Raw genomic sequence first — 23,800 nt, 5'->3', positions numbered from 1 at the left:
GCCATGTCTGGTGTCATCTTTTTCCAGTTAATTTAAAAGTTTCTGTAGGAGATTGCCCTGACAAAAATGCCCTCATTAAGAGGGGTTGGAATAATATCTTTACCTTATAAATAATGAGTATAATATGACTAGACTGTAGGATTAAAAGCTTTCTGCAATCTTCTTTTGTCTCCACATTGTATTCCACCATGTGTCTTCAGTCTGCAGTCACCTGAAAAATGCAAGCACATCGTTACATGTATTACTGCATAAAGTTGAGTTCCAGCGAATGACTTATTCAAATACTGTGCTAGAATTTGCCATTTACAATTTGTAAACCTACATGTATTGGTAGTATGTACATGATTTACCACTTGTGGAAATTTGGCATTGATTCTTTGAACCAAAACAAAAGGACAAGTGTATCCCACAACACTGCCTTTCTTCTTTTCTTTTCCTGTTCAAATACATGGTCATTGTATATTCATTGTATATTTGTCATAGTCAAAATATTTCAAAACCAAGTAGTTCATATTGTCTACTCCCTGCAGAATACAATGCTGATGATTATGATTTATTATATCATGAGTCTACAAGAAACTATCAAATTATATTTGGCACAGCCCCCTATGACCCCTCTAAAAACTCCTACAAGACAAGGCAGCTGCTGGTTTTGAAAATTCTTACCTTCCTCTCAAAGCGGTGCATCACTACGTCACTGCAAGAATCCAAATATGAACTGAGCTTACTGAGGCAAAATAAAGGACACAATTTTGTCAATCTGACCTTCTAATATACAAGTAGGTCTGTTGCCATCAGCAAAAAAAGAAAACCGTTGTGGGTCTCAGATTTGCCATTGACGATCATGCCACAAAAGCAACCATGGCCAATCACACGACCACCCGCTGAGATGTACAGCCTCCTCCAGACAGTCCTGCCATTGACTCACCACAGAACTGTGCTATATGGAGTCGACTTGTGTAGGTTTACTGTTTGCTACAATGGCATGCTGAACATTGAACTTACAAATTCAGCACTTTAGCCACAAAGCATGATGGGATTGGTCATGTGACTGTGTTGCCATGGAAACAGAATGTGGCTCAGACCTTTTACCACCTCATCATTGACCCTGAAAATACCAAAAAAATGCCAGGCAATAAAAAACAACAACAACTAAATCTTACCATAATTTCGTCTCATATGGGAGTTCAAATCTTGCCCTGCAAAAGAAATACACGTGCATTCCGGTAAGTACACATATTTTCAATGTACCAAACTTTTGTTTCAGGTAAATTTTCCTTAATTGCAGCCATATCCACTTTTCAAAATGGTACAGGTACCATTTGAATGCTTTATGAATTATCTTTCTAGAACCATTTTTTCTAACAAAACTTCTAATGATAGCAGGATCCGACCATGTAGTCGACAAATATCTGGGTCTCAGCTTGAAAACTTACAGTCACACCAAACCCCATGAACACCCTCACAGTGCAAGTCTGCAAATCCAGAAAAATGTAGGCCCCATCTTCTTGCAAACAAGTCTATTACTCCAGACTGTGCATTCTTCTGGGCCGTTGATGTTCGGTACACAACATGTTTAACATCTGAAGCTGCCGATGTAAACATGTATTTTGTTGTGTACATGTTGCAGTCTTGTCATTGTGGGGCATCACATGGGGTTGACTTGGGTCATATATGTTAATAAGTCATCATCGACCCAGATGTGCCAAGTCTTAAATTAAATATATATATGGTTTCATGTATCATTCTTCGGCAGTTTGTAGTAGTAACATCATCAACTCTCATAATGTTGCCGGGTACCCTAAGACCACATCATTATCAAGGCCTTCTCCAGAATGTCTTCAACATCTGTACATCTGAAGTGTTCAGACTGGGGATTACTGGTGCTGCATAAGTAGATCTCTTTAAATTCATTGTTGTTTTTAAATGTCGTGGTCATAGGGTACCGATTTAGGAGAGTTGAATTTAGCTACAAAAATCACCAAAATTATTGAGGCCAGACTAGCAAAATGAGTAATAACATACTAAATGTTCATATAATGCCTGGATGGAAATAAGTATTTCCCACTTGCCTTTCATGAACTAGTCTTGACTTCCAATGTTCATCCTGCAAGGCATGAGGTGGTAATAACAATTGTTAAATCAGACTCTTGTAATTCTAATTGGCAACATCATAGGAAATTTCAATTCAAAAGCTAATATTTCAATGGATATCAAGAATTCAATCCATTGCAACACAACACTACGAAATAAAAATGAAAAACAGCTAATAAATTCAACCATGCACTATGTAACATCAGGCATATCAAAGCAATATGCTCTTTACTAAATATAGAGAAATACATGATCTTACCTTTTCTGCAAACTTACACCAACACTTGAGTTGAGTCATATATTTAGAAAACAGTTCAGATATATATCTTTAACAAAAATTGATACAGAACATATCTGCCGGCATAATATCATTGTTTATTGATATATCTTTTAGGCAATCTAATGCAAGAACTGTCTATCCTTGGGCAGTTTACAAGATCTATTTGCTACACCCTCATGTTTGCTATGCAAAAGTATAGGTTGAGATATGGTCCTGTTACTTATACCATATTTTCGCAACATGCTTGACTGTGATACTTGATAATGTGCAATATTGTAAGATGTAAAAGCTTTTATCCTTGATGTTTGTAAACTGAATGCAATTCAGTGGCGACTTCACTGCGAATTTCAATTAAGAGATATCTTGGAACCTTGAATAATAACGTTTGCCAATACTATGAATGAACAAAAAATATTAAGAGCTCTCTGTGTTATATAATCTCTCTTAACCTTAGATATGGTTTCAAACCTATATCTGAGTATGGCTAACTTAGTTTGGAGAAATATTTGAATATCATGACTCAACAACAGTCTCATCGCTTTCTTGTCTTCTTGAAATCAAATCTGCAACAATGAAAAAAAAATGTGATTAGGTTAAGCACTACTTGAAAACTTGATGATCGTGTTGAATTTCACATCAGGCTACCTGGTAAATGAATTCTAGTGGATAAAAATCAATGAGAACTTACTTAAAGAGGTCCTCTTCTTCTTCCTCTGCCTTTGCCCTTTGACTCTCATCCTGTAAGGGTCAATGTTCTTTTAAAGGGTTGCAAATATGGTAAATCTTTGGTAACATGTCTGCAACAGTATGTAATCACTGTTTGCTTTTAAAACCATTTCTTTTGCAAACTCTAGTGCTGGTTTTTGAACTGAGAGCCATGTTCACTGTGACGCCATTGCTTAACAATCAATCTACTTATCTGGTAGCAGAAATATAGAAGAAGCATAATTCTATGATGTTCAGTAACAGGAGAAGGGTTCTTATTTTGCGTAAACATTTCTCTTAATTGAAAAATACTATCATTGTTGGATATACATGTAGGAAGTGTTGTATTTTTGTGTCAAAAAACACTTTAACAGCTGCGGTACTACCCACCTCCATCTCATCCAACCAGAAGTTGTGCATCTCATTACTGACCCTGGAGGGGACATGTACGATCAGATCGTTGCCACCGATGATGCGAGGCAGGCCTCTCTCCATCCCAACGTATGGAACCTGGAACACAAACAACCAAGGCTACAGATCTTGCTCAGTGTCTCTGACGAAAATTAGTGCATGCTACCTTAAATGTCTGTTTCCAAAATCTGCCCAGTTGCTAAATCAAGTGTTCCTTAAGCTTGCATACACAGAACCAAGGTTTTTGCCAGCCCCAGATTTTTTTCTGTCATCTCTGAAAATCTGTAAGCTATTTTTTTTGCATAATTCTAGAAAATTGCAATCTTTTCCATATTATTAGACAGTTTTTTGAAGATGACAAAATTAATGGTGTGAAAGGACATACGTATGTACACATGTACACTGGAGAAACTCATTCATAAAACACTACCTATCTGAGTTAGTTGTGTAGATTACCTCTTACGTCACAAATATTTCTGACAAAGACACTGCTGTCTATAATATACAGCAAGGGATTTCAATAAATACATAATTTGTAACAGTTGGAATGAAAAGAAAATCAAATTTCTTCCTTTCTTTCTTATTTGATCTTGGATACAATTTGGTGATCCTTTCAGCCAAGCTAGACTGATTTCCAAAGGAGACTGAATAAGTCTAAAAAGGCATACTTGCTTATTTGCTATAATGCAGCCACTCAAACTCTTTCAATGCCGACTTACGGACAAAAAGCCATTCATTGCTCAGTTGGGTTAGAGTACAGTTTTGATTTATTGTTGAAAAAAAACAACACAAACCTTTCTGAATTTCTTGAAGTTCTTGACCGGTGTTTTGTTGGGATCATCAGTCTCTTCTGTGTATCTAGCTTGGACAGGGCGAGCCTTCCTGAATACCAGGGATACCACGTCAACTGTCGTCAGGTTGGACGGCTGGTCTGCCTCCACCCCTCCACAAGAGGGGAGGGTCTAAAACAAGACAACAATGTAAGTTGGAGTGGTGGTCCTGTGGCTAGGCTTATTGACTTAGAATCTGAAGGTTCTGGGTTTGAATCCCTAGCTTGCCTCAATGTTGTACCCTCGGGAAAGGCACTTTACACCTATTTCCTCACTTGACTCAAGTGAAAAGAGTATTACTAACTAGTTTTAGTTAGGGACGTCCTTTCGGAAGGACTTATGTTCGAGAGGAGCCCCATCTCAAACCTCACAGGTCTTTTGCAGCTTGTGCCTTTTGTACAAAACTGTGATGGCCTGATGGCCTCGGCCATCACAGTTTTGAGTCCCGAGGCCATCACTGTAATGGCTACTGATCGGCGGATGTGGAGAGGACGTGTGATCGGCCGCTGCGCGACCGACCGATGATGACAAAACTGTTACCCGTAAAGGCAGTTACCTGTTCTAGGATCTAAGTTCCGATTGAACCATCCCTTTATTCAGAGAAAAACACTATAGGGCTTCCCTTCATTATTGGGTCTTTATCCGAAAGTTTATTGCAAGTTCTTGCCTCTAGGCTAATTGCAAAATACATTTAACATGAAAAGAACGGACAGACAGTGAACAATATAGTATTCGAAAATCTAGTTTAACTACTGACCCTAAATTCTAACTTATTGGGTGTTACTTCTTTTTCCGAGACAGTGGAATATGAATGAAGATGAATTAGCAACACAGCCTTTTCAAAGAAAGTTTTAAAGTTAAAGTTTAAACACTGACCATATCCAGTTTTATCTTAGAAGCTGTTGTCTTCCTTTCAGAGACAGCCCCTGCAGCAGTAACCCCATTCCTTGTTGTGGATTTCTGATCATCATGCAAAAAGGATAATATATTTGAACAAATGTGTGACTCAACATCAGTTGTAAGCCATGCCCTTCTAATTGACATTACAAAATGGCAAAAAAATGCTAGTACCACATGTTATCTTCTGTATAATCAATGGCATCATCAATCTACATTCCCTACATTATCAATCTATAGACAACGTTAATAACAACAGTCATGAAGTTTTAGTGAACACTGTAGAAAGATCATGCTTGCTGCAAAACTAAGAAGACAAAAGTAACATACCACCTGATCAGACGAAGCTGGCTTCTGTTGCTTTGTATTTTCCCTCCAAAGCATCTCTTTGTCTTCTACCTCTTCTTGCCTTGGTCTCTTCCTGTTGCCATGGCTACTGGCGACAACCTCCCCTTGTCCTATCTCCTCTTCTACCTCAGTCTGTGCCTCATTAGCTTCCTTCTTACTTGGTCTCGTCTTAAAAGAATCAACACTTTCTGTACCAGCAAACTCTTTTTGTTTCTTCCTGTTGCCATGGCTACTGACCACACCCTCCCCTTGTCCTCTCTCCTTTGCTACCTCAGGGTGTGTCTGTTTTGTTTCTTTGTTGCTCGGTTTCATCTCAAAAGGATCGTCATCTTCCCAACCAGGTATCTCCCGCCCCCTTCTCTCCCTCTTTGGTCCATGCCCAAAAAGATCCTCCTCTTCATCTGATGATCCATTATCTTCCATCTGTCTCATCATTGGCGTTCTGGGGGGTGATATCTCTACTTTAACTTTCACTGGTTGGTTTTTCTTAGCTTCCACACTTGTCTCTTTTGGCAGTTGAGCCTTCTTAGTTTCAGCCTGAGCTATAGGTTTGGTGGATGTTGTTGCAATTGGAGATCTTTCTTGTTTTATCTCGATCTTCCTTTCGCTCATGCCCATGGTGGTGTGGGGGGTTTCTGTTATTTCTGTGCTGTCTTCGATCCTACGTTGTTTTGACTCAGAGTTTTCGGTTGCCTCGGTGTCCTCCCTGGCCCTGTGTAGTAAAGATTTAAGTTCAAGAAAAGTACTGGTTAGAATATACAATGACTCTAATGTATGCATGAAGAATACACCAGCAAAAGATATCACTGAGGTCCATAAAAATTCACCAAGGAAGTACAGTGAATTCTTCTACTTTGGTGGTACCACAAAAGCCAGTTAGTAACTTAAAACACAGCAAATATTTCAAGACTCAGAGTATCATGGTCTACCCAGAAGGCTGCAGTCCTTCTCAAACTATCACTACCCAGCTGTTCTTCTGAAAGGTCTTCTCTGGTTACCTTTTCTTGGAAGAAGAAGGGCCAAAGTAACTCATGAGAGTGTTCTTCTGGTTGGTGGGCTTCTTGGGTCTTGAAGACTGTAGGCTTGTCCCTGCCTGCATCTGGGATTGCCCTGTGTATGAGTAGGAACATCATCTTTATCATCGTCATCACCATCTTCATCTTCATTACTATCATCACCATCTTCATCATTGCCATAATTTTCATCACCATCATCATCTTTACCACAATTATTATCATTACCATCATCACCATCATTCACACCACAATTACCATCAGCATCATCACCATTCTATGATCATCAGCAGTAGCACCATCCCCACCACAATCATCATCAGTCAACAATTAGGTTGAAAACAATCTATATTCAGTACTCCTCCACAACATTCTTCTGGTTCTCAACAGTTGAAGGGCCAATGTTGTGCATTCAAGTGATGCCTTCTTTGCCATTTCTAAATCCAAAAGGGAACACCTAGCCATACCTTATAGTATTCTGTATCATCTTCATCAGACACTCTATTTAAAATCTTTTGAAAGCTTTTAAATATTTGGAAAAAGAAGACACACTACACTGCAGAGGAGTCAAACCCACCTGACACATTACTGTCACTGACTACACTCCTTCCTGATGGCACAGGTCCCTGGGACTGAGATGACTCTGTGTTTGACACGTACACCTCAGCACTCTGGGAAAGAGATTGTGAGGGGATGGCCTGGGACTGGAACAGTAGGCAACCTAGGAAGGAATAGATACATTTTTGTCACAACTTTGTACAATGTGCTACATGTAGTAATGTAGACATCAACTATACATGTACATTGAGAGCAATGAATAAAAGAACAGAGAAAGGTATGACTGGAATTTTTGACATCATCTGGTCAATTCATAAAGTCAAACAGCAACCAATAACCCTTTAACAGACAGTAAAAGTTGCATACATGTTGGAAACCAGACATGACACCCGGTTCAAGTCCTATATTTTGATTTTGGAGTGTTGAGTCGAGCATTGCTCACATGCATTCTAACTCTGTAGGCATAATGTCACAAATAAAATGGTACAGGCATAACAATGTTAAAGGAGGAGTGTAATACATGTACATTTGTATTCGTGTACAAATTTACCTGGATCAATCTCAGGATTACAGTAAGCATCAACTGAGGAGTGCAGCACAGCCAGCCCCACCTCAGACTCCTGGACTGTACGGCGAGCATTCCTACACCATGGCCATTCAAAACATGTTTTACAATCAAATATAAGTAGTCACAGAAATTTGGTAAAACATGACAAGTTCTCAGTGAGAGGTCCCAGCCATAACCACAAACTTAGAATGACAATAAAATTTTAATTTTTTTCTGTGATTCTTACAATGCAATTTTTAGAATGCTCATTACCAACAATATGAGATTTAAAAAAATTGTGTTTGTGAGAAACCCACTTTGTAAGAAAACTTGTGCTCTCCCTGATCCACTTCTGTTGTTGGGGGTCGGTCATAGTGCAAGCATCACATGACAGAACCACAACCCCCTCTCCCAGGAATGTGCTCTTCCAGTCAGGGGGCGGAGTCTCCATCAGAACAGTCTCTCCTCCACCCATTCTGATGACTGGTCCAAGGTGTTTCAGCTGAAAACAAGTCATACTTTTCTAACTTGAATGAATGAATGAATGAATGGTTTATTCATGTAAAACTTTGCAGCCCTTGGCTGAAGTACGTTTTACTCACATCAGTTTAAAAACAATGCAACTATAACAATACAGATAAAATTTCACACGAAACGGCACATATTCGGTAGAATTAAAATAACAGAACAACTATTACAGACGTCACACTGTGTATGGTTGGTTTGAACAGTCTGGTTCGTGTTACAGTCGCAAGTTTGGTTTGCGTTACAGATGCAATGTCATTTCTTATTTAAAAGTCTCAAGAGTGATGGCACAGGGCTATTTTGATAGCGAGTGGTACGACAGGGCACCATAGTCCTTTTATCAGAGTTTCTTAGGTTCCGGCCATGTTCCTGTCGTCGTGTGCTAGGCAGGAGATCTGCTGTACGTTCCGATGCGGTCATGCTGTGGGCAAACTTGGTGCAGAGGGTCTCTCGTCTCTTTTCCAGTGTTTCTAGGTTGCACACCCGCAGTGCTGATTTGTAGTCAGTGTACGTATGTCCCAGGATGATTCGACACGCACGTTTCTGTACTCCTTCAATAGTTGCAGCCTGTTTACGAGTGAGTCCATGGTGCCATACAGGTGCGCAGTACTCGAGGATCGCCCTTATGAAGCCACAGTACACAGTCACAAGGTCCTTTACTGGTACTCCAAATGTCTTGAGCCGGCGTAGCATGAATAGCCGTTTGTTGCCCTTTTTTGTAGTTTCACTCACATGTTTATCCCATTTTAGGTTGGACTGGAGCCATACACCTAACACCTTGGCGATTTCTACCGTTGTGAGAAGGTTGCCGCATAGGCTGATGGGTACAGGTGGACTCGGATTTCTCAACTTAACACAAACATTAAGGTACGAGTACTGAAATGGCAAACAAGCTTACAGTTCTTCAATAAGCAACGTCATAAAATCCCCCAAAGGTTTCAATAAAAAGATAGATAAATGATAGTGGAGATTTGGGCAGCAGGACAAATATGCTAATTAGCTATAGTCAAGTCCAGTGCTGCCTGCCCACAGAGAAGAGTCTAGTACTAGAATATTTCAGAATAGTATCATATTTTGGTAAAATTGTCATGTTCATTTTGAACGTTCCACAATTCTGAAGGCATATTCATCTAATAGAACATTTTAGCTTTTTCAAAAAAGGAAAATCTTCTACAACCAGGAATTGGTTTGAATTTCTAGTACTATTATGTAGATTAGTGTTAAGAATATACTGGACTTTGTCAAGAAAGTGGCTCGGGGCTCGAAATAGTGGGTGCATGTGCACCTGTGTGCACCCAAAGTTGGAGCTGGGCACCTAATTTTTGACTGTGGGTGCACTGGTGCACCTAGATATTTTTTTGTAGGCTATAGGGTTAAGGTACTATTGCACATTAGCATACAGAATATTCTTGAAATGTAAGTATCAGAAAAAGCAAAATAACCTTTTGTAACAGTTGTATTTTCTTTGATGTACATGTATTACTTGTTAGCTATAGAATTACCGATTGAAGTTCTTAAGAGCGTTAAACTTTGTAATTATGTTTTGCTGACATTCAACTTTATTTTGTAGTGCACCCAAAAGTCTTTCTATGCACCTAATTTTTTTGTTGGGTGCCCCAGTGCACCTATTTCCAAAAATGAATTTCGAGCCCTGTGGCTAAATGGTTAAAACTTCAAGTGCTTTACCTGCTTTTGGGTGAAGAAAATGAACTTCAGCTTCTTGAAGAGTGTTCTTCTTTCCCTGTTGGACTTGAAGGATACTTCATTGCGATTGATGGTTGTCTCTGCAATTGGTGGCTCAAATCTGTCAATCATAAAACACAAATTCACACATCCCAACAGTGTACCAACGAATCATTCCCATGTATATTTTTGTTAGATTGCATGTTCTGAATCATGGGAAGCATATGGATAATAAAACGGACAATTTTGAATGTAACAGGAAAAAACAGAAAAGCCTTTATGTACATTTTGTATGATGCAGGATTTACAAACCATGACAAAATCAAGTCCAAATGGTGAAAACAATCCATGAAATTCAAATTAACTAAATCATAAATTACATGTACAGTTTTACAAATTATTGGACTGTAAGCTGTGTTACTCTCCTTTCTGATCCCCCAATTTCATGTGAATGGTTATACTGTATTACATGTAGTTATGTTACAATTGTGTACTATTCCCACACGCACAATGTACATGTATTTGACTGTAAAAAAAAGGAAGAATGTCAATATTAGATGTTGCACAGATTTGTTCTGAATTTTATGAAAACAGGCTTACTCTTCAGCATCTGGCATCTGTGTTCGGCTGGTCGCTGCTTCAAGTGTCTTGTCAAAGAAGCTGGGCAGCACTATAGGCCTACAGCACACCATGGCAGAGATGGTCTGTGAAAGCAGAAGAGGTTGTTTTCTAGAATAAGTACACAAACTCAGCTGCCACAATTCAGAGATGAATTGGGTTTTTTTCTCTCTGCTCAGAAAATTACAAAATTGTACTACATTGAAAAATGGCTCCGACCCTGGGGTATCGCCAAAAAGCAAGCTGTAATGAATCAGTTCCTATAACAAGAGATTTCAGCTATCTACATGTATATGTAGCTGTCCTGAATGTAGTAACTGCAAAATACAAGGACAAAAATTTGACTGACTTGTCACAGATAAATGATAGCAAATGCTGTATGAAATGTCTGACTGTCACAAAACTTACCCTGTTGCAGGAGTAACTTTTGTAGTGAGTATCTTATTACTTGTATGTCTAAGTTTCATCGATGTAACTGGTTGATAATGACTTGTACCTTCACAGTGACCTTGACATCAGACATGACAAGGTGCGTACATTCCTTGTGCCACTCGGTGACAAGATGGCCGCCCAACTTCAGGAGCAGCTGCTTTAGTTTCTTCTTCAGCGAGGCCTCCAGCATGGACGATGTGACAACCAGAGGATGGTAATGAACTCTGGTGAGAGACAGTAAACTGTTTAAACCTTCTACCTGCTGAGTGGTAGTGAACCCTGGTGAGAGACAGCAAACTGTTTAAACCTTCTACCTGCTGAATGGTAGTGAACCCTGGTGAGAAAAAGTTAACTGTTTTAACCTTCTATCTGTTGAGGTAGCCTTTTAGCTACAAATTTGTATTGATTATAAATTATACAAGGTTAGGTAGCAGGGAAATGGTTAAGTAAAAATAAGCAGGGCTCGAAATTCAGTTTTGGGAATAGGTGCACTGGTGCACCCAACCTAAAAAATTGGGTGCACCAAAAACTTTTTGGGTGCCCCACATAAAATAAAGTAGAATGTAACTATTGTAAGCAAAACCTAATGACACACCTTACTGTTCCTCTTCATGCGTGTTTGGCACATGATCTCGGCACGCAGTTTTGAAGCTTTCAAAATCGAAATTAACTCAAATTCTAACATCAAAATCTTAAAGAAGTACTACAACAAAGATTTTATTATTTTCTTACACTTAGATGTCAAGAATATGCTGTCTACTAGTGTGTAGTGATACCTTTACACATTGAACCGTACGAAAATATTTCGGTGCACCAGTGCACCCACAGTAAAAAATTAGGTGCACAGCTCCAAAATTGGGTGCACTGGGTGCACATGCACCCAGTATTTCGAGCCCTGATAAGTAACCTGTTCTTTTGCTAGCCTTGGCAGTTATTTTTACAAAGAGTATGACTAAAAAGAATATGAATTTGTATTTTAAGGAGTAAAAAGAGAAAGAAATTGTGTTTTTTTTCTAATATAGAGGCAGTTTTATACTTAATGTAACTGAAACAGGACATGACTGACTACAACAAGAATTTTTCTGCATGAAAAGCACATGTTCATGGATGTACATGTACTACATGTATGCATTTTAAAATGCTGCCGCTCTTATCAAAAGTCATAAAGAAGCCAAGCACTTACTTCCACTTGCTACCCATCGCACCAAAGGTGACGACATCATCACTCTTCAGAATGGTCTGTCCCTTGATCTTCTGGTCTCCAACCAACGTTCCAAACTTGGAAAAATCCTGAAGCGTCAGGATTGGAAGTTTTCTGTGATCACCCTGTGAGGTATATAGACAATATCTCATGTGTAAAATACAACAATGTATGACATCTATTTTCATTACACGAAACATGGCATGTGGTTTGACCCCCATTACATTGTTTCCGTGAAATATTTGATTCCCAAAATAATGCAGGACAAAAGGTTTCAATGGAGACGAGGGCTAGACTAGCCTGTGTAGAATCAGCGGACCAGATGTGTGAACTGAAGCTAGAATAGTATTGATACCCATTGACCAAGCTAACACAAACAAACAAGCGAAAGGCATTGATATAAGAACAGATACATACCAGATTAGACTCAATATGGGACACTTTGAGCACGGCATGTTTTCTGCTGATGGAGGAATCCCCTGCGATCAGTATAGAGCAGTCTGGGAAAAATAGTACCACTATGAGAGCAAAGTCATGATGTACATTGTACAATCAATGTAGTAGTAATCTGCATTTTTTTTTGATGCACAATAATTAATAATAACACATGCACAATGCAGCAACAGGGTGTACCAATCCAAATCACACTTGCCATAAAATTGATAAATGAAGATACTTAAGGTTTCTTACCCTTTCTTCCAACATGGTATTCTTGGCCAACTAGGAGATAATACTCACAATCTGGAGGAAAATCCAAAGCGTGTTATTGTTCAATGTAAGGAAAAACACTTGTTTCCGCCCAAATGTATCCAATGAATCTTGGTATCTATTCTATTCTAGCTGTCCAGTCAGTCTTTGCCCCTCTGCTCACTCTGAGCCAATCATGATCACATTCATATTCCAGTCGAATATTAAAATACCAGTGAATTTTATCTCCATACAAGTCTGAGCCAATCAGAGCTCTTGCTTATTCTAGGTGAATATTCATATCATATACCAGGCATTTTGTCATGGAAGTGATCAGTGCTGGGCTGCTGTACATTGCATGAACAATAACATGATTTAAATTATAATAAGAAAAATTTTGAAACGTCGCCATCAGAGCTTCCCCTGTCTATCAAGAAAATTCAGCATGTTTGCTAAGTATTAATTAATTGAATGCTTCTGTCCTTTTTATCTATTCTGCTCTATACTCCAAATTTGTACTGCCGTGCTAAAAAAAAAACTTATATCATCACAGTGGTGGGGCAAGGAGGTTAAATTATATACTATATTTAACCTCCTTGGGTGGGGGCAAGAGGAGGGTACACTTTCAGCACCTTGAAGGCTTGATAAATCGTCCCCTAGCCCAGGAAAGTTAGGCACCATGCCTAGAAAGGGCTAGAGCTTAGAGTTAGGTAATCACTCCATCTGAACCTGGTGCCGGATCGTCCTGATCAGCTATAAAGGCTCGTAGGGGCCAAACTATGTACTATAGGTGCCGAAATGTGGAAAGAAGAAGAAACGTCATGGAAATCATCTGGCAAGGGACGCCGCATCTCGGGACAAAGGGAATGGCTTTTGCGCTGGGCGATGAAAAAGGACTAGAGACCTGTTTGTGAAATGCTGGATAGGATCCACATCTCCCCTGTAGCCTGCAGTCCCGCTAGGCTGACATTAGGGCTCACACAAGCAGAGTTTCCTTCTTCCCTCAGACACTCGCACGCCGAGATGCTCCCGCGAAAATGCTCAAAATGGCGCTGTGACTGAGAATCATGGGAAGGAGGATTATACCATTCAGGGGAAGGGGTGTTATCACTTTCGACCAGACAGGTTGCGTCTAGTTACGAAAAAGTTGTTCCAAGAGTTGTTTACTGTTTTGGGTGGAAAAATACATATACGTGTCAAGTCGAAAAGTCAAAGTACATATACGTGTCAAAAAGTCAAATACATATACGTGTCAAGGTGGAATTTTATTTTTTGTATTTAGAAATAATATCGTCACATTATTATTACTCCTTGTATAAGAAACATGATCTGTTCATATATCTACACATGTACAAAGAAGCGAGAAGAAGTTGACTCTACTGGATTAGCTTAGCCTATCACTTTCGTCTACCATGTATGTTTACACAATGTACTGTATATATTTCACTGTATACGTCACTTACATGTTAGTTAGGTTTATGTTAGCCCCTCGGGGCACGAACATACAATAAAGGTCTTCATTATTTCTAAATACAAAAAATAGAATTTATAAAAAAATCATTGAAAAAATCGACCATCAAAGATCTGCATTCATAGGCTGTGGCGTTTATCGGGCTCAAATGTGGCCTCCCATGTCAGCTGTGAAAGTTGGTAGATCAATTGTCACAGACTTCACTTACGGTAAAAAAACAGGTAGACTCCATTGCTACAGAAGTCAATGTGCGTGACATCACGTCATTATTACGCTTACCTTCCGATAAGTGGCTCACGAGGGGCCGACTCGTCCCTGGTAATCCCTCAGGCCGCGAGGTGGGTTGTGCAGAATCATCTGAACTGGTTGCACAGGTGCGGACACTTTCTTTCTACTCTTTGCACGCACTGAGGACGCACCGCACCGTGACTATGGCAGAAAGGAAGGAAGGACGACTGGCTGGGCGACTGGCACTTGTGACAGGTAAGAGGGTATTTTACTACTCTAGTGGTTTCCAGACTACAGCACCAAAACAGCGGTTCTCTAATTCTAATTCTTTAAGCAGATGTGATGACAAGACTATTCACAATCCATTCAAGAATTAAAAACCCATCAGTCGCACCATGTTGACACGATCACTGCGGTTTTCAGGTGGTGGGAGCGGCATAGGCCGAGCCATCTGCCAGGCCCTCGCCAGGGAAGGGGCCAAGGTTGCTGTTGCCGACATCAACGTCAGCGCCGCCAAGGAGACTTTGTCGTTACTGCAGGGCGATCCCACAAGCCACCGGGCGTATGAAGTTGATGTGATGTCTTCAGAGGCGGTAAGTAACGTTTGTGATATGGGGGCGGGGCTTACCGTTACAAATCCCTTTAGCACCACAGGTTGAAGAAAAAAGTGATAAACAATATTCCAACCGTGATCAGTACAATGTGTATCAATTGTTTTTACTATTTACTAAATCAGTATGAAAGGACATCACCACTTTAAACAAACACTGAAATTTTGCCATTTACACTATTCATTGACACACACCTGTCTGTATTATTACCCTTTTTCTCATTATGAATCATGCAAAATTGAAGAGCTGAAAGTACAACGTTTAAAGCCACTTAGAGAGAGTATGAAATGTGCCCTAACGTTATTCCATTAAACCCTTTAGGTTCAAGAGATGTTTAAAGCTGTCTGCAGTGATTACATGACGGCCCCCAGTATCGTGGCACCCATCGCAGGAGGGATTCCCCTGGGGGTCGGGAATATACTGGACATGTCGGAGAAGTCCTTCAGCCTCATGATAGATCTAAATCTCAAGGTTTGGCAGATGTTACACACAGCTCCACACACACTGTTAGTAGATTAAAGTGTGTAAACACTGCATTTATATCTTTAATCATTTTACGAATAATGTAACAGTTGTATCAGCAGGATACTACAGTGCTGGTGCTGTAGCAGAAATGTTTACAGTCACAGTGGTTTACAGTCACATATACTTATGATGATAATCTTTATTGCATATTCATGCCCACGCGCAGGGCTAAATGCACTCGTGGTCTAAAGGATATAAGATATAAAGTACGGAACACTATCAATGACACATCCCAACGCTAACTACTATGTATTAGATTACAATATACTACTATACTGTTATTTATACACCTAATAGGTCATTTTCACCTTTTAAAACACATGGAAAATAACTACAGTTGTAGGTTTAACTCGCTAGGGGACGTTCCTGACGGTTCAAGCTGCTGCAAAGGCGATGGTCGACAACGAGGTTAAGAACGGCTCCATCATCACTATATCCAGCAGGGTAGCAGAGGTATATTTAAATTTCTTGTGTTTATTAGAAAAGCAGCACATGCATATGATGCTTTCATTTTGATGCTCATGGAGACTTTGCTACAAAAACATGTAGTACATGTTTTAAGACAGTTCATAGCCAAGGTCATTTCACAACTGCACCTCTCCTATCACTCGTGTAAGACTAATTTTTGCTTGGAGCATGTCTGAAAAACATATTCTCTCATCCTCACACGTGAGGCCCGGTACTCAAGCAACGGCCCTGGCGAAACCGACTGTGACCCGTCCTTATTGCTGTGTAGCTCTAGGCAGCTGTCAGCCAATCAGATACCCCCCCCCCCTCCTGCTCATGCAGGCTTATTATTCGCTCTATGATGCAGGGTAAGTTACCACCAGCCAATCACACAGCATCTGTAGGCGGCGACGTCATTGGCTGGCGACGGCTTGCCAGCACTAACGCAGTGAGAAGGACGCCAGGGCAGTTGCTACGTTTTTGAGAAAAGTATGTACAAGCGCAGGTACTTGTATGAGAGAATGTTCTTTCTTTGTTCTCTTTATGGTTTTTAAACAGTTCCACCGATATTTTGTTTCAGTCACCTAGAGCAGGATGGTCCAGCTACATAGCGGCGAAGGCGGGCGTGCAGCAATTCACCAAAGTAGCCGCTATAGAACTGGCTGAGTAAGTAACGCACATCTACGCAATGTCGGAGAGAACATTATACATAACTTTAATTTGCAAAGGTAGAAGAGAGTTTAGATGGACATGATGAAGTCTAGAAATATGAAAATACATACAACGATTATGACATTTGCAACCTTTAGCACACTGAAGTAGCCGTTTGGCACCCTATACTCTATTGGTTACAGAGTTAGCCAGCACGGAGAATATAGAACTCAACTAGTTTTGACAAATTGATTTGCGGAGTACTCATTGCAGTGGCAGTTTGAACTACAGAACAGGTTATATGATTAGCACTATAAGAATTATCATGTCGGTACAGTATCATAATTCATTGTCATTCTCAGCACTATAAGAACTATCATGTCGGTACAGTTTCATAATTCATCGTCATTCTTATACATCATATCGCAGACATGGCATCCGATGTAACACTGTTCTTCCGGGTGTAACTAAAACTCCTCTAATGGACCGGCATCTCGCCATGGAAGGCCCACTTAAAAACCAATACGGAGCGGTAAGGAAGAGAAATAGTTGGTGTTATATCAATGCCGGTTAGATTTGCAATCGCAGTTACATTAATTTTTTTTGTACATCAATATTTTTGTATTTTATTCCTGTAACGGCAAACCGATTTGTTTATCAAAATTTTACCCTGTTTCTGATTGAGACGAACTAGTTCCATCGCTTTCAATATGACATTAATTTCGCGCACCCCCTTTTCTTCCGAATGCAGAGTGGAACCGGGATACCCCTGGGTCGTTTTGCCGAGGTGAATGGTAAGTTTTGTTTATTCTCCAAGTTTCACACGTTTCGTCACCTTTTGACATTGTGGAGGGTTTGAAAAAATCTTTCTCAAATTCTTGATACATATGTATATAGAAATAAAGAAGAATTCTTTTTTTCACGATCTTGTTGAGAAATATCTTTACCGGTACTGCCGATTTAGAGTGACCCTGTATAACGTAAATATGCAACATATCTAAGTTGCAGAGAACATACGGATCGTTACACTAATACGGCGAATTCAAATCTGAAAACGGACTAATTATATCGTGCTTGGTTGCCGAGTTATTAGTGTTTAAAGTTCTTAAGGGCTAAGCCCGACCTTAACGCTAGAGTTTTTTAAAAGTGCTTCAAATGGAGCAAACGAGGACTCATTAGACGCGGAATTGCACGGCAAATTCAAATCTGAAAACGGATTAATTTTATCGTGCTTGGTTGCCGAGTTATTAGTGTTTAAAGTTCTTAAGGGCTAAGCCCGGCCTTAACCCTAGCGATTTTGAAAAGTGCTTCAAATGGGACAAACGAGGACTCATTAGACGCGGAATTTCACGGCAAATTCAAATCTGAAAACGGATTAATTCTATCGTGCTTGGTTGCCGAGTTATTAGTGTTTAAAGTTCTTAAGGGCTAAGCCCGGCCTTAACCCTAGAGTTTTTTAAAAGTGCTTCAAATGGGGCAAACGAGGACTTATTAGACGCGGAATTTCACGGCGAATTCTGAAAACGGATTAATTTCATCGTGCCAAATCTGATAACTATGTTTGTCTTGTCCATTTTAAATAGAAGTCGCCAACGTCTTCACTTTCCTGGCTTCGGATGAGAGCAGCTATGTGAGTGGAGCGTCCATAAAGGTGTCAGGTTAGTACTACACGAAAAGTAGGCTTAGAAAACAATTGGTCGTGTTTAAAAAGCTTTTTCATGTAATGTGAATATATATATTTAGGCGTTTTTTCTATATGTAAGCATCTATTTTCTTCGTGTTACATGTATACCTAGATTTTTTATCGCATTCCCATTTACACTGATGGATGATCTCAATTTATGAAGCCTACTGCACGTTTGCTCTTGTGTCGCATACACTCTAAATGTTTCAGAGTGTTGCTATACTGTATTTCCAGATAGTCTGTATGCATATTCACTCTTCATCCAAGCTATCAGATTCAAATGGCAACAATGATTTGCAAGTCGGAAATTAAAGATTTCCAGTTTTTATAGTTGGGATATCATCGCGGCATCAGGGCAGGGCATAGGGCGTGTCAATTTCACACAGCACTTTGTAATATTGTTCATGAATCATTTTTCAATTTTCAGGAGGGCTACAGTAAGTGATGCATTTCGTTTGTGGCGTGGAGATAGCAGGAACTCCGGTTGCCACGCCTGTACCCAGCGCCGCAAAAAAGCCATAGGTTCAGATCGTGGGCTTAGAATTAAGTCACCTCAAGCTCAAGAAAGTAAATTTTCTGGAATTCACAGCTGTCACTTTTGTTTTGTTTTGTTCTCCATAACCTTTAATCACAGATCCTGGTAGTACTAGTAGTTGTGTGCACAAGCCACTCGTAACCGTTAACGTTATTTCTGCTAGCTACCATGTCCCAAGCAAGTCGCAAGTTCACTATATTATTGGGTAAATGTTGCACAATGGCGATACGTTATAAGAAACTGAGATTGATAAAGTACCTTATTGTTGGCCATGTGAGGGGGAAAAATGACACACAAGTTGTTGGGTGCGTTTTCTTACTAGTAATAGACGCCATTGGATCTTAACTCCCTTTTATAGATTATTTAATCAAAAATGATTGTAAAGCCCCCCCGAAGACACACAACACATACACATATACATGTAGTAATTTCATGACTACAATTCTTCATGATCCTTAGCTATGGTTTCGTCTATGTCCTGTGCAACCGATTTTAACCCAGCTCGCACGAGGGCATCTTTCAATAGTTTGACAGTGGCCCCTCTTCCATTCCTCTGCTGCCACTTGTGTAGAACCTCCCTGCACTTGTCCTTGTCGTCACGGTGCCTGATGTTATGGTCCACTACTTGGATATCTTGGAAGGAGAAGTCCAGTTCTTCCGCCAGGTCCTTCCACATGATGCCCACCTTCTCCACGACCAGGCCGAAATATTTGGTCACATCCGCTAGATCTGCCAAACACGATGAAAGAAACAATGTACATGTCTAAAGGTTTCCCTACAATATTGCCTGAGGCAAGTTGCAAAGAAGATGGACACAGTTGATGAAAAAATGACACTATGGAACACCTGGCTACCATAATTTCAATCAATATTCCAAATGTAAACTTGTTGGGGTTGACTTCTCTTTTGGAAACAATGGGGTCTATTTTAGTCTGTTTAATGTCTATGCTGTGCAAGGCAGATCTGTTTGCATATGGTTAAGCTATGAAAATAAATTGTGTTTCTTCAGTTAAAACATGTCTAGTTGGCAGTTTCGAGAATAGTTTTCTATCTGGATTATCGACATCTAGTAACGTAAGAAATAGATTTGCACCTGATTTTGTAGTACCTGCTTCTGTTGTATCACCTTGCAGTTCAAGTTCTATTGTATAAAACAGGAAATAGTCTTTAGTTTTTATACTTTCAGGGTGTATACAAGTTTTCTGACTATATCGATTTAAAATTGAGACACCATGTTTTAGTATCGATACATACATACAAACCAATCAGATTTGCATCCTAAAGTAACATACATTCAAATATGTTGTTGACCACAAAGATTGTAGTCCTTACCATTTGAGTCAGGGCTGTATAATGTCCACAGTACTAATACAAGTACAGACAGCAAGACTGCGAGTATGACAACCTTTTTGCACTGGAAAAGAAACAGAAACATCGCATGTGTAAACATTATGTGGATAAGGTGATAGCACCTAGTAGATATCAAAATGCTATGGGACTTCCTTTAATATTCTATAAACTCCTTTAATAAACTATTATGTGGAGTGAAGAAATTATTCAGTTTCATACAATTAAACAGGAAGTGGGTCATCGGAAATTTCTATTGAATAGCCATCATTGTTATTGACACACAGTTTCATATCCATATCCATATACTACCTTTTACTACACATATTCACAAAGCGTATACCTACGGTTATAAGACGTGTGCTAGAGTCTGCCCTGTGCCCATGTGTCTGTGTCGGCTGATACTCTCCTAGGGATGTTGACTTTGGCACAGTTGTGTCCAACTCGGGGTTAGGAGTGTCCTCGAAATCTCCATACACTGTGACCAACAACGGAATAACTTTTAATACCTGAGATGTCATAAGAAAAATTGAAATATGCCGTCCAGACAAAAAACAATACTGACCTGTATATGATATTTACACAATTTAGGATAACGAAAAATGACATATAAGACGGCAATACCTTCTATGTCCTCGGCTACAAGCTTCTTGTCGATAGTTCTGAGCGCATCAAGTAGAACTTGTAATGTGGCGTCCCGACCATGCCTGTCTGCCCAACGTGTTAACACCTCGGAGCACCGACGACTGTGCTCTTTGTACATGTCCTCTATTTCCTGAACTTCGTTGTGATCAAAGGCAAGATGATTAGCTAAATTAAACCAGGCCCTACCGACTCCTTTGCTGACAATGTCGAAGACTTTCCGTTGCTTTTGTGCCATGTTTATAAGGTTAGTGTTTCACCTGTATTAAAGATGGTGGCAATGCCAACGCGGAAGTGATTGTGACCGTGTATGTTTAGTATGTTCCATTTACATGCGGGGGTGGTAAGAAATGTGTTTATTTTGTTCATTTAGAAAACAGATTACTACTTTCAGATGGCAGGAGAAATGGAGCATGCCATAGGCTATTGGACCTTCGTCGTAAGGATTTAATGAGAGAGGGTCTGATTACGTAGCACCACTGCACTGCTATGACGCACTAACACCGCCCCTCTTTTGAGTGAGCACTTCCAATGTGCAGGTGTCAGGTGTAGCAAACGTGACCGACAAGCACAGAAAGTGTACCTCTGACCGGCTTGATATAATACTGAAGGGGGGGGGGGGTATACAATGGTTAAATGTAATAGTCCACTTAACCGGCGGTATCTAGCATCTAAAACTTCACTCTGATCATTACATGAGCACTATTATCAACAGGAAACATGTTGATTTAGAACATTTTTAATCACAAAACTCACCTTGGTCTGACTTTCTCGATCGTTCATCGCTCAGTCATACCAGAAAGCAGAACAACCCAGCACACAACACGTTGGTAAACTAACAAGCGTTTAACTGCTGCATACTTTCACAGATAAATTGTCTCATGTGAAACGTGATAATGCTTCAAATGCAGCAAACGAGGACTCATTAGACGCGGAATTGCACGGCAAATTCAAATCTGAAAACGGATTAATTCTATCGTGCTCGTTTGCCGAGTTATAAGTGTTTAAAGTCCTTAAGGGCTAAGCCCGGCCTTAACCCTAGCGATTTTGAAAAGTGCTTCAAATGGAGCAAACGAGGACTCATTAGACGCGGAATTGCACGGCAAATTCAAATCTGAAAACGGATTAATTCTATCGTGCTTGGTTGCCGAGTTATTAGTGTTTAAAGTCCTTAAGAGCTAAGCCCGGCCTTAACCCTAGCGTTTTTGAAAAGTGCTTCAAATGGGACAAACGAGAACTCATTAGACACGGAATCGCACGGCAAATTCAAATCTGAAAACGGATTAATTCTATCGTGCTCGGTTGCCGAGTTATAAGTGTTTAAAGTCCTTAAGGGCTAAGCCCGGCCTTAACCCTAGCGTTTTTGAAAAGTGCTTCAAATGGAGCAAACGAGGACTCATTAGACGCGGAATTGCACGGCAAATTCAAATCTGAAAACGGATTAATTCTATCGTGCTTGGTTGCCGAGTTATTAGTGTTTAAAGTCCTTAAGAGCTAAGCCCGGCCTTAACCCTAGCGTTTTTGAAAAGTGCTTCAAATGGGACAAACGAGGACTCATTAGACGCGGAATTGCACGGCAAATTCAAATCTGAAAACGGATTAATTCTATCGTGCTCGGTTGCCAAGTTATTAGTGTTTAAAGTCCTTAAGAGCTAAGCCCGGCCTTAACCCTAGCGTTTTTAAAAAGTGCTTCAAATGGGACAAACGAGGACTCATTAGACGCGGAATTGCACGGCAAATTCAAATCTGAAAACGGATTAATTCTATCGGGCTTGGTTGCCGAGTTATTAGTGTTTAAAGTCCTTAAGAGCTAAGCCCGGCCTTAACCCTAGCGTTTTTGAAAAGTGCTTCAAATGGGACAAACGAGGACTCATTAGACGCGGAATTGCACGGCAAATTCAAATCTGAAAACGGATTAATTCTATCGTGCTCGTTTGCCGAGTTATAAGTGTTTAAAGTCCTTAAGGGCTAAGCCCGGCCTTAACCCTAGCGATTTTGAAAAGTGCTTCAAATGGAGCAAACGAGGACTCATTAGACGCGGAATTGCACGGCAAATTCAAATCTGAAAACGGATTAATTCTATCGTGCTTGGTTGCCGAGTTATTAGTGTTTAAAGTCCTTAAGAGCTAAGCCCGGCCTTAACCCTAGCGTTTTTGAAAAGTGCTTCAAATGGGACAAACGAGAACTCATTAGACACGGAATCGCACGGCAAATTCAAATCTGAAAACGGATTAATTCTATCGTGCTCGGTTGCCGAGTTATAAGTGTTTAAAGTCCTTAAGGGCTAAGCCCGGCCTTAACCCTAGCGTTTTTGAAAAGTGCTTCAAATGGGACAAACGAGAACTCATTAGACGCGGAATTGCACGGCAAATTCAAATCTGAAAACGGATTAATTCTATCGTGCTCGGTTGCCAAGTTATTAGTGTTTAAAGTCCTTAAGAGCTAAGCCCGGCCTTAACCCTAGCGTTTTTAAAAAGTGCTTCAAATGGGACAAACGAGGACTCATTAGACGCGGAATTGCACGGCAAATTCAAATCTGAAAACGGATTAATTCTATCGTGCTTGGTTGCCGAGTTATAAGTGTTTAAAGTCCTTAAGGGCTAAGCCCGGCCTTAACCCTAGCGTTTTTGAAAAGTGCTTCAAATGGGACAAACGAGAACTCATTAGACGCGGAATTGCACGGCAAATTCAAATCTGAAAACGGATTAATTCTATCGTGCTCGGTTGCCAAGTTATTATTGTTTAAAGTCCTTAAGAGCTAAGCCCGGCCTTAACCCTAGCGTTTTTGAAAAGTGCTTCAAATGGGACAAACGAGGACTCATTAGACGCG

General features: G+C 40.1%; 3 protein-coding genes across 4 annotated transcripts; 1 reads left to right on the top strand and 2 right to left on the bottom strand.

The window, feature by feature from the left end:
• Positions 1–2,449: 2,449 nt before the first annotated feature.
• LOC136439399 (nibrin-like) lies at positions 2,450–13,907 on the bottom strand. The gene is made up of 17 exons (XM_066434820.1): positions 13,734–13,907; positions 12,833–12,883; positions 12,560–12,642; positions 12,125–12,267; positions 11,006–11,165; positions 10,492–10,595; positions 9,895–10,012; positions 8,001–8,185; positions 7,687–7,778; positions 7,156–7,299; positions 6,564–6,675; positions 5,548–6,277; positions 5,197–5,280; positions 4,285–4,452; positions 3,470–3,589; positions 3,063–3,112; positions 2,450–2,937 (listed from the first exon to the last, which is right to left on the bottom strand). Exons 1-17 carry the CDS (start codon positions 13,762–13,764, stop codon positions 2,907–2,909), a joined length of 2,406 nt encoding a protein of 801 aa, XP_066290917.1. The 5' UTR covers positions 13,765–13,907; the 3' UTR covers positions 2,450–2,906.
• Positions 13,908–14,543: 636 nt separating this feature from the next.
• On the top strand, positions 14,544–19,032 carry LOC136439402 ((3R)-3-hydroxyacyl-CoA dehydrogenase-like). The gene is made up of 9 exons (XM_066434829.1): positions 14,544–14,783; positions 14,952–15,121; positions 15,461–15,610; positions 16,022–16,117; positions 16,692–16,777; positions 17,192–17,294; positions 17,514–17,556; positions 18,346–18,420; positions 18,874–19,032. The coding sequence occupies exons 1-9, from the start codon at positions 14,732–14,734 to the stop codon at positions 18,885–18,887; spliced, it is 789 nt and encodes a 262-aa protein (XP_066290926.1). The 5' UTR covers positions 14,544–14,731; the 3' UTR covers positions 18,888–19,032.
• Positions 16,806–21,269, bottom strand: LOC136439401 (THO complex subunit 1-like). Of its 2 annotated transcripts, none has more exons than XM_066434826.1 (5): positions 20,953–21,269; positions 20,676–20,806; positions 20,314–20,395; positions 20,075–20,122; positions 16,806–19,710 (listed from the first exon to the last, which is right to left on the bottom strand). In XM_066434826.1, the coding sequence occupies exons 1-5, from the start codon at positions 21,206–21,208 to the stop codon at positions 19,418–19,420; spliced, it is 810 nt and encodes a 269-aa protein (XP_066290923.1). In that variant the 5' UTR covers positions 21,209–21,269; the 3' UTR covers positions 16,806–19,417. The 2 variants fall into 2 exon arrangements, with proteins under 2 accessions (XP_066290923.1, XP_066290924.1); XM_066434827.1 differs by having other exon boundaries at positions 21,160–21,262.
• Between the last annotated feature and the right edge of the window lie 2,531 nt (positions 21,270–23,800).

Source organism: Branchiostoma lanceolatum, chromosome 7, assembly GCF_035083965.1.
Source record: "Branchiostoma lanceolatum isolate klBraLanc5 chromosome 7, klBraLanc5.hap2, whole genome shotgun sequence".
In the NCBI taxonomy this organism is placed as follows: domain Eukaryota; kingdom Metazoa; phylum Chordata; class Leptocardii; order Amphioxiformes; family Branchiostomatidae; genus Branchiostoma; species Branchiostoma lanceolatum.
The sequence above is the reverse complement of the archived record's forward strand: the minus strand, read 5'-3'. Positions and strand labels throughout refer to the sequence as shown.

What these genes read in the sequence shown, in the direction of transcription:
- LOC136439399 (XM_066434820.1), bottom strand. Translation starts at nt 13,764, where the DNA reads ATGTGGATCCTATCCAGCATTTCACAAACAG. An exon ending in ATCCAGCATTTCACAAACAG is followed by an intron (nt 12,884 to 13,733) that starts GTCTCTAGTCCT and finishes ATTTTCCTCCAG; the next exon opens with ATTGTGAGTATTATCTCCTA. An exon ending in GAAGAAGAGGACCTCTTTAA is followed by an intron (nt 2,938 to 3,062) that starts GTAAGTTCTCAT and finishes TCATTGTTGCAG; the next exon opens with ATTTGATTTCAAGAAGACAA.
- LOC136439401 (XM_066434826.1), bottom strand. Translation starts at nt 21,208, where the DNA reads ATGGCACAAAAGCAACGGAAAGTCTTCGACATTGTCAGCAAAGGAGTC. An exon ending in ATACAGCCCTGACTCAAATG is followed by an intron (nt 20,123 to 20,313) that starts GTAAGGACTACA and finishes TTTATACAATAG; the next exon opens with AACTTGAACTGCAAGGTGAT. An exon ending in AGCAGGTACTACAAAATCAG is followed by an intron (nt 19,711 to 20,074) that starts GTGCAAATCTAT and finishes CGTGTTTGGCAG; the next exon opens with ATCTAGCGGATGTGACCAAA.
- LOC136439402 (XM_066434829.1), top strand. Translation starts at nt 14,732, where the DNA reads ATGGCAGAAAGGAAGGAAGGACGACTGGCTGGGCGACTGGCACTTGTG. An exon ending in GCGACTGGCACTTGTGACAG is followed by an intron (nt 14,784 to 14,951) that starts GTAAGAGGGTAT and finishes TGCGGTTTTCAG; the next exon opens with GTGGTGGGAGCGGCATAGGC. An exon ending in GCCGCTATAGAACTGGCTGA is followed by an intron (nt 16,778 to 17,191) that starts GTAAGTAACGCA and finishes ATCATATCGCAG; the next exon opens with ACATGGCATCCGATGTAACA.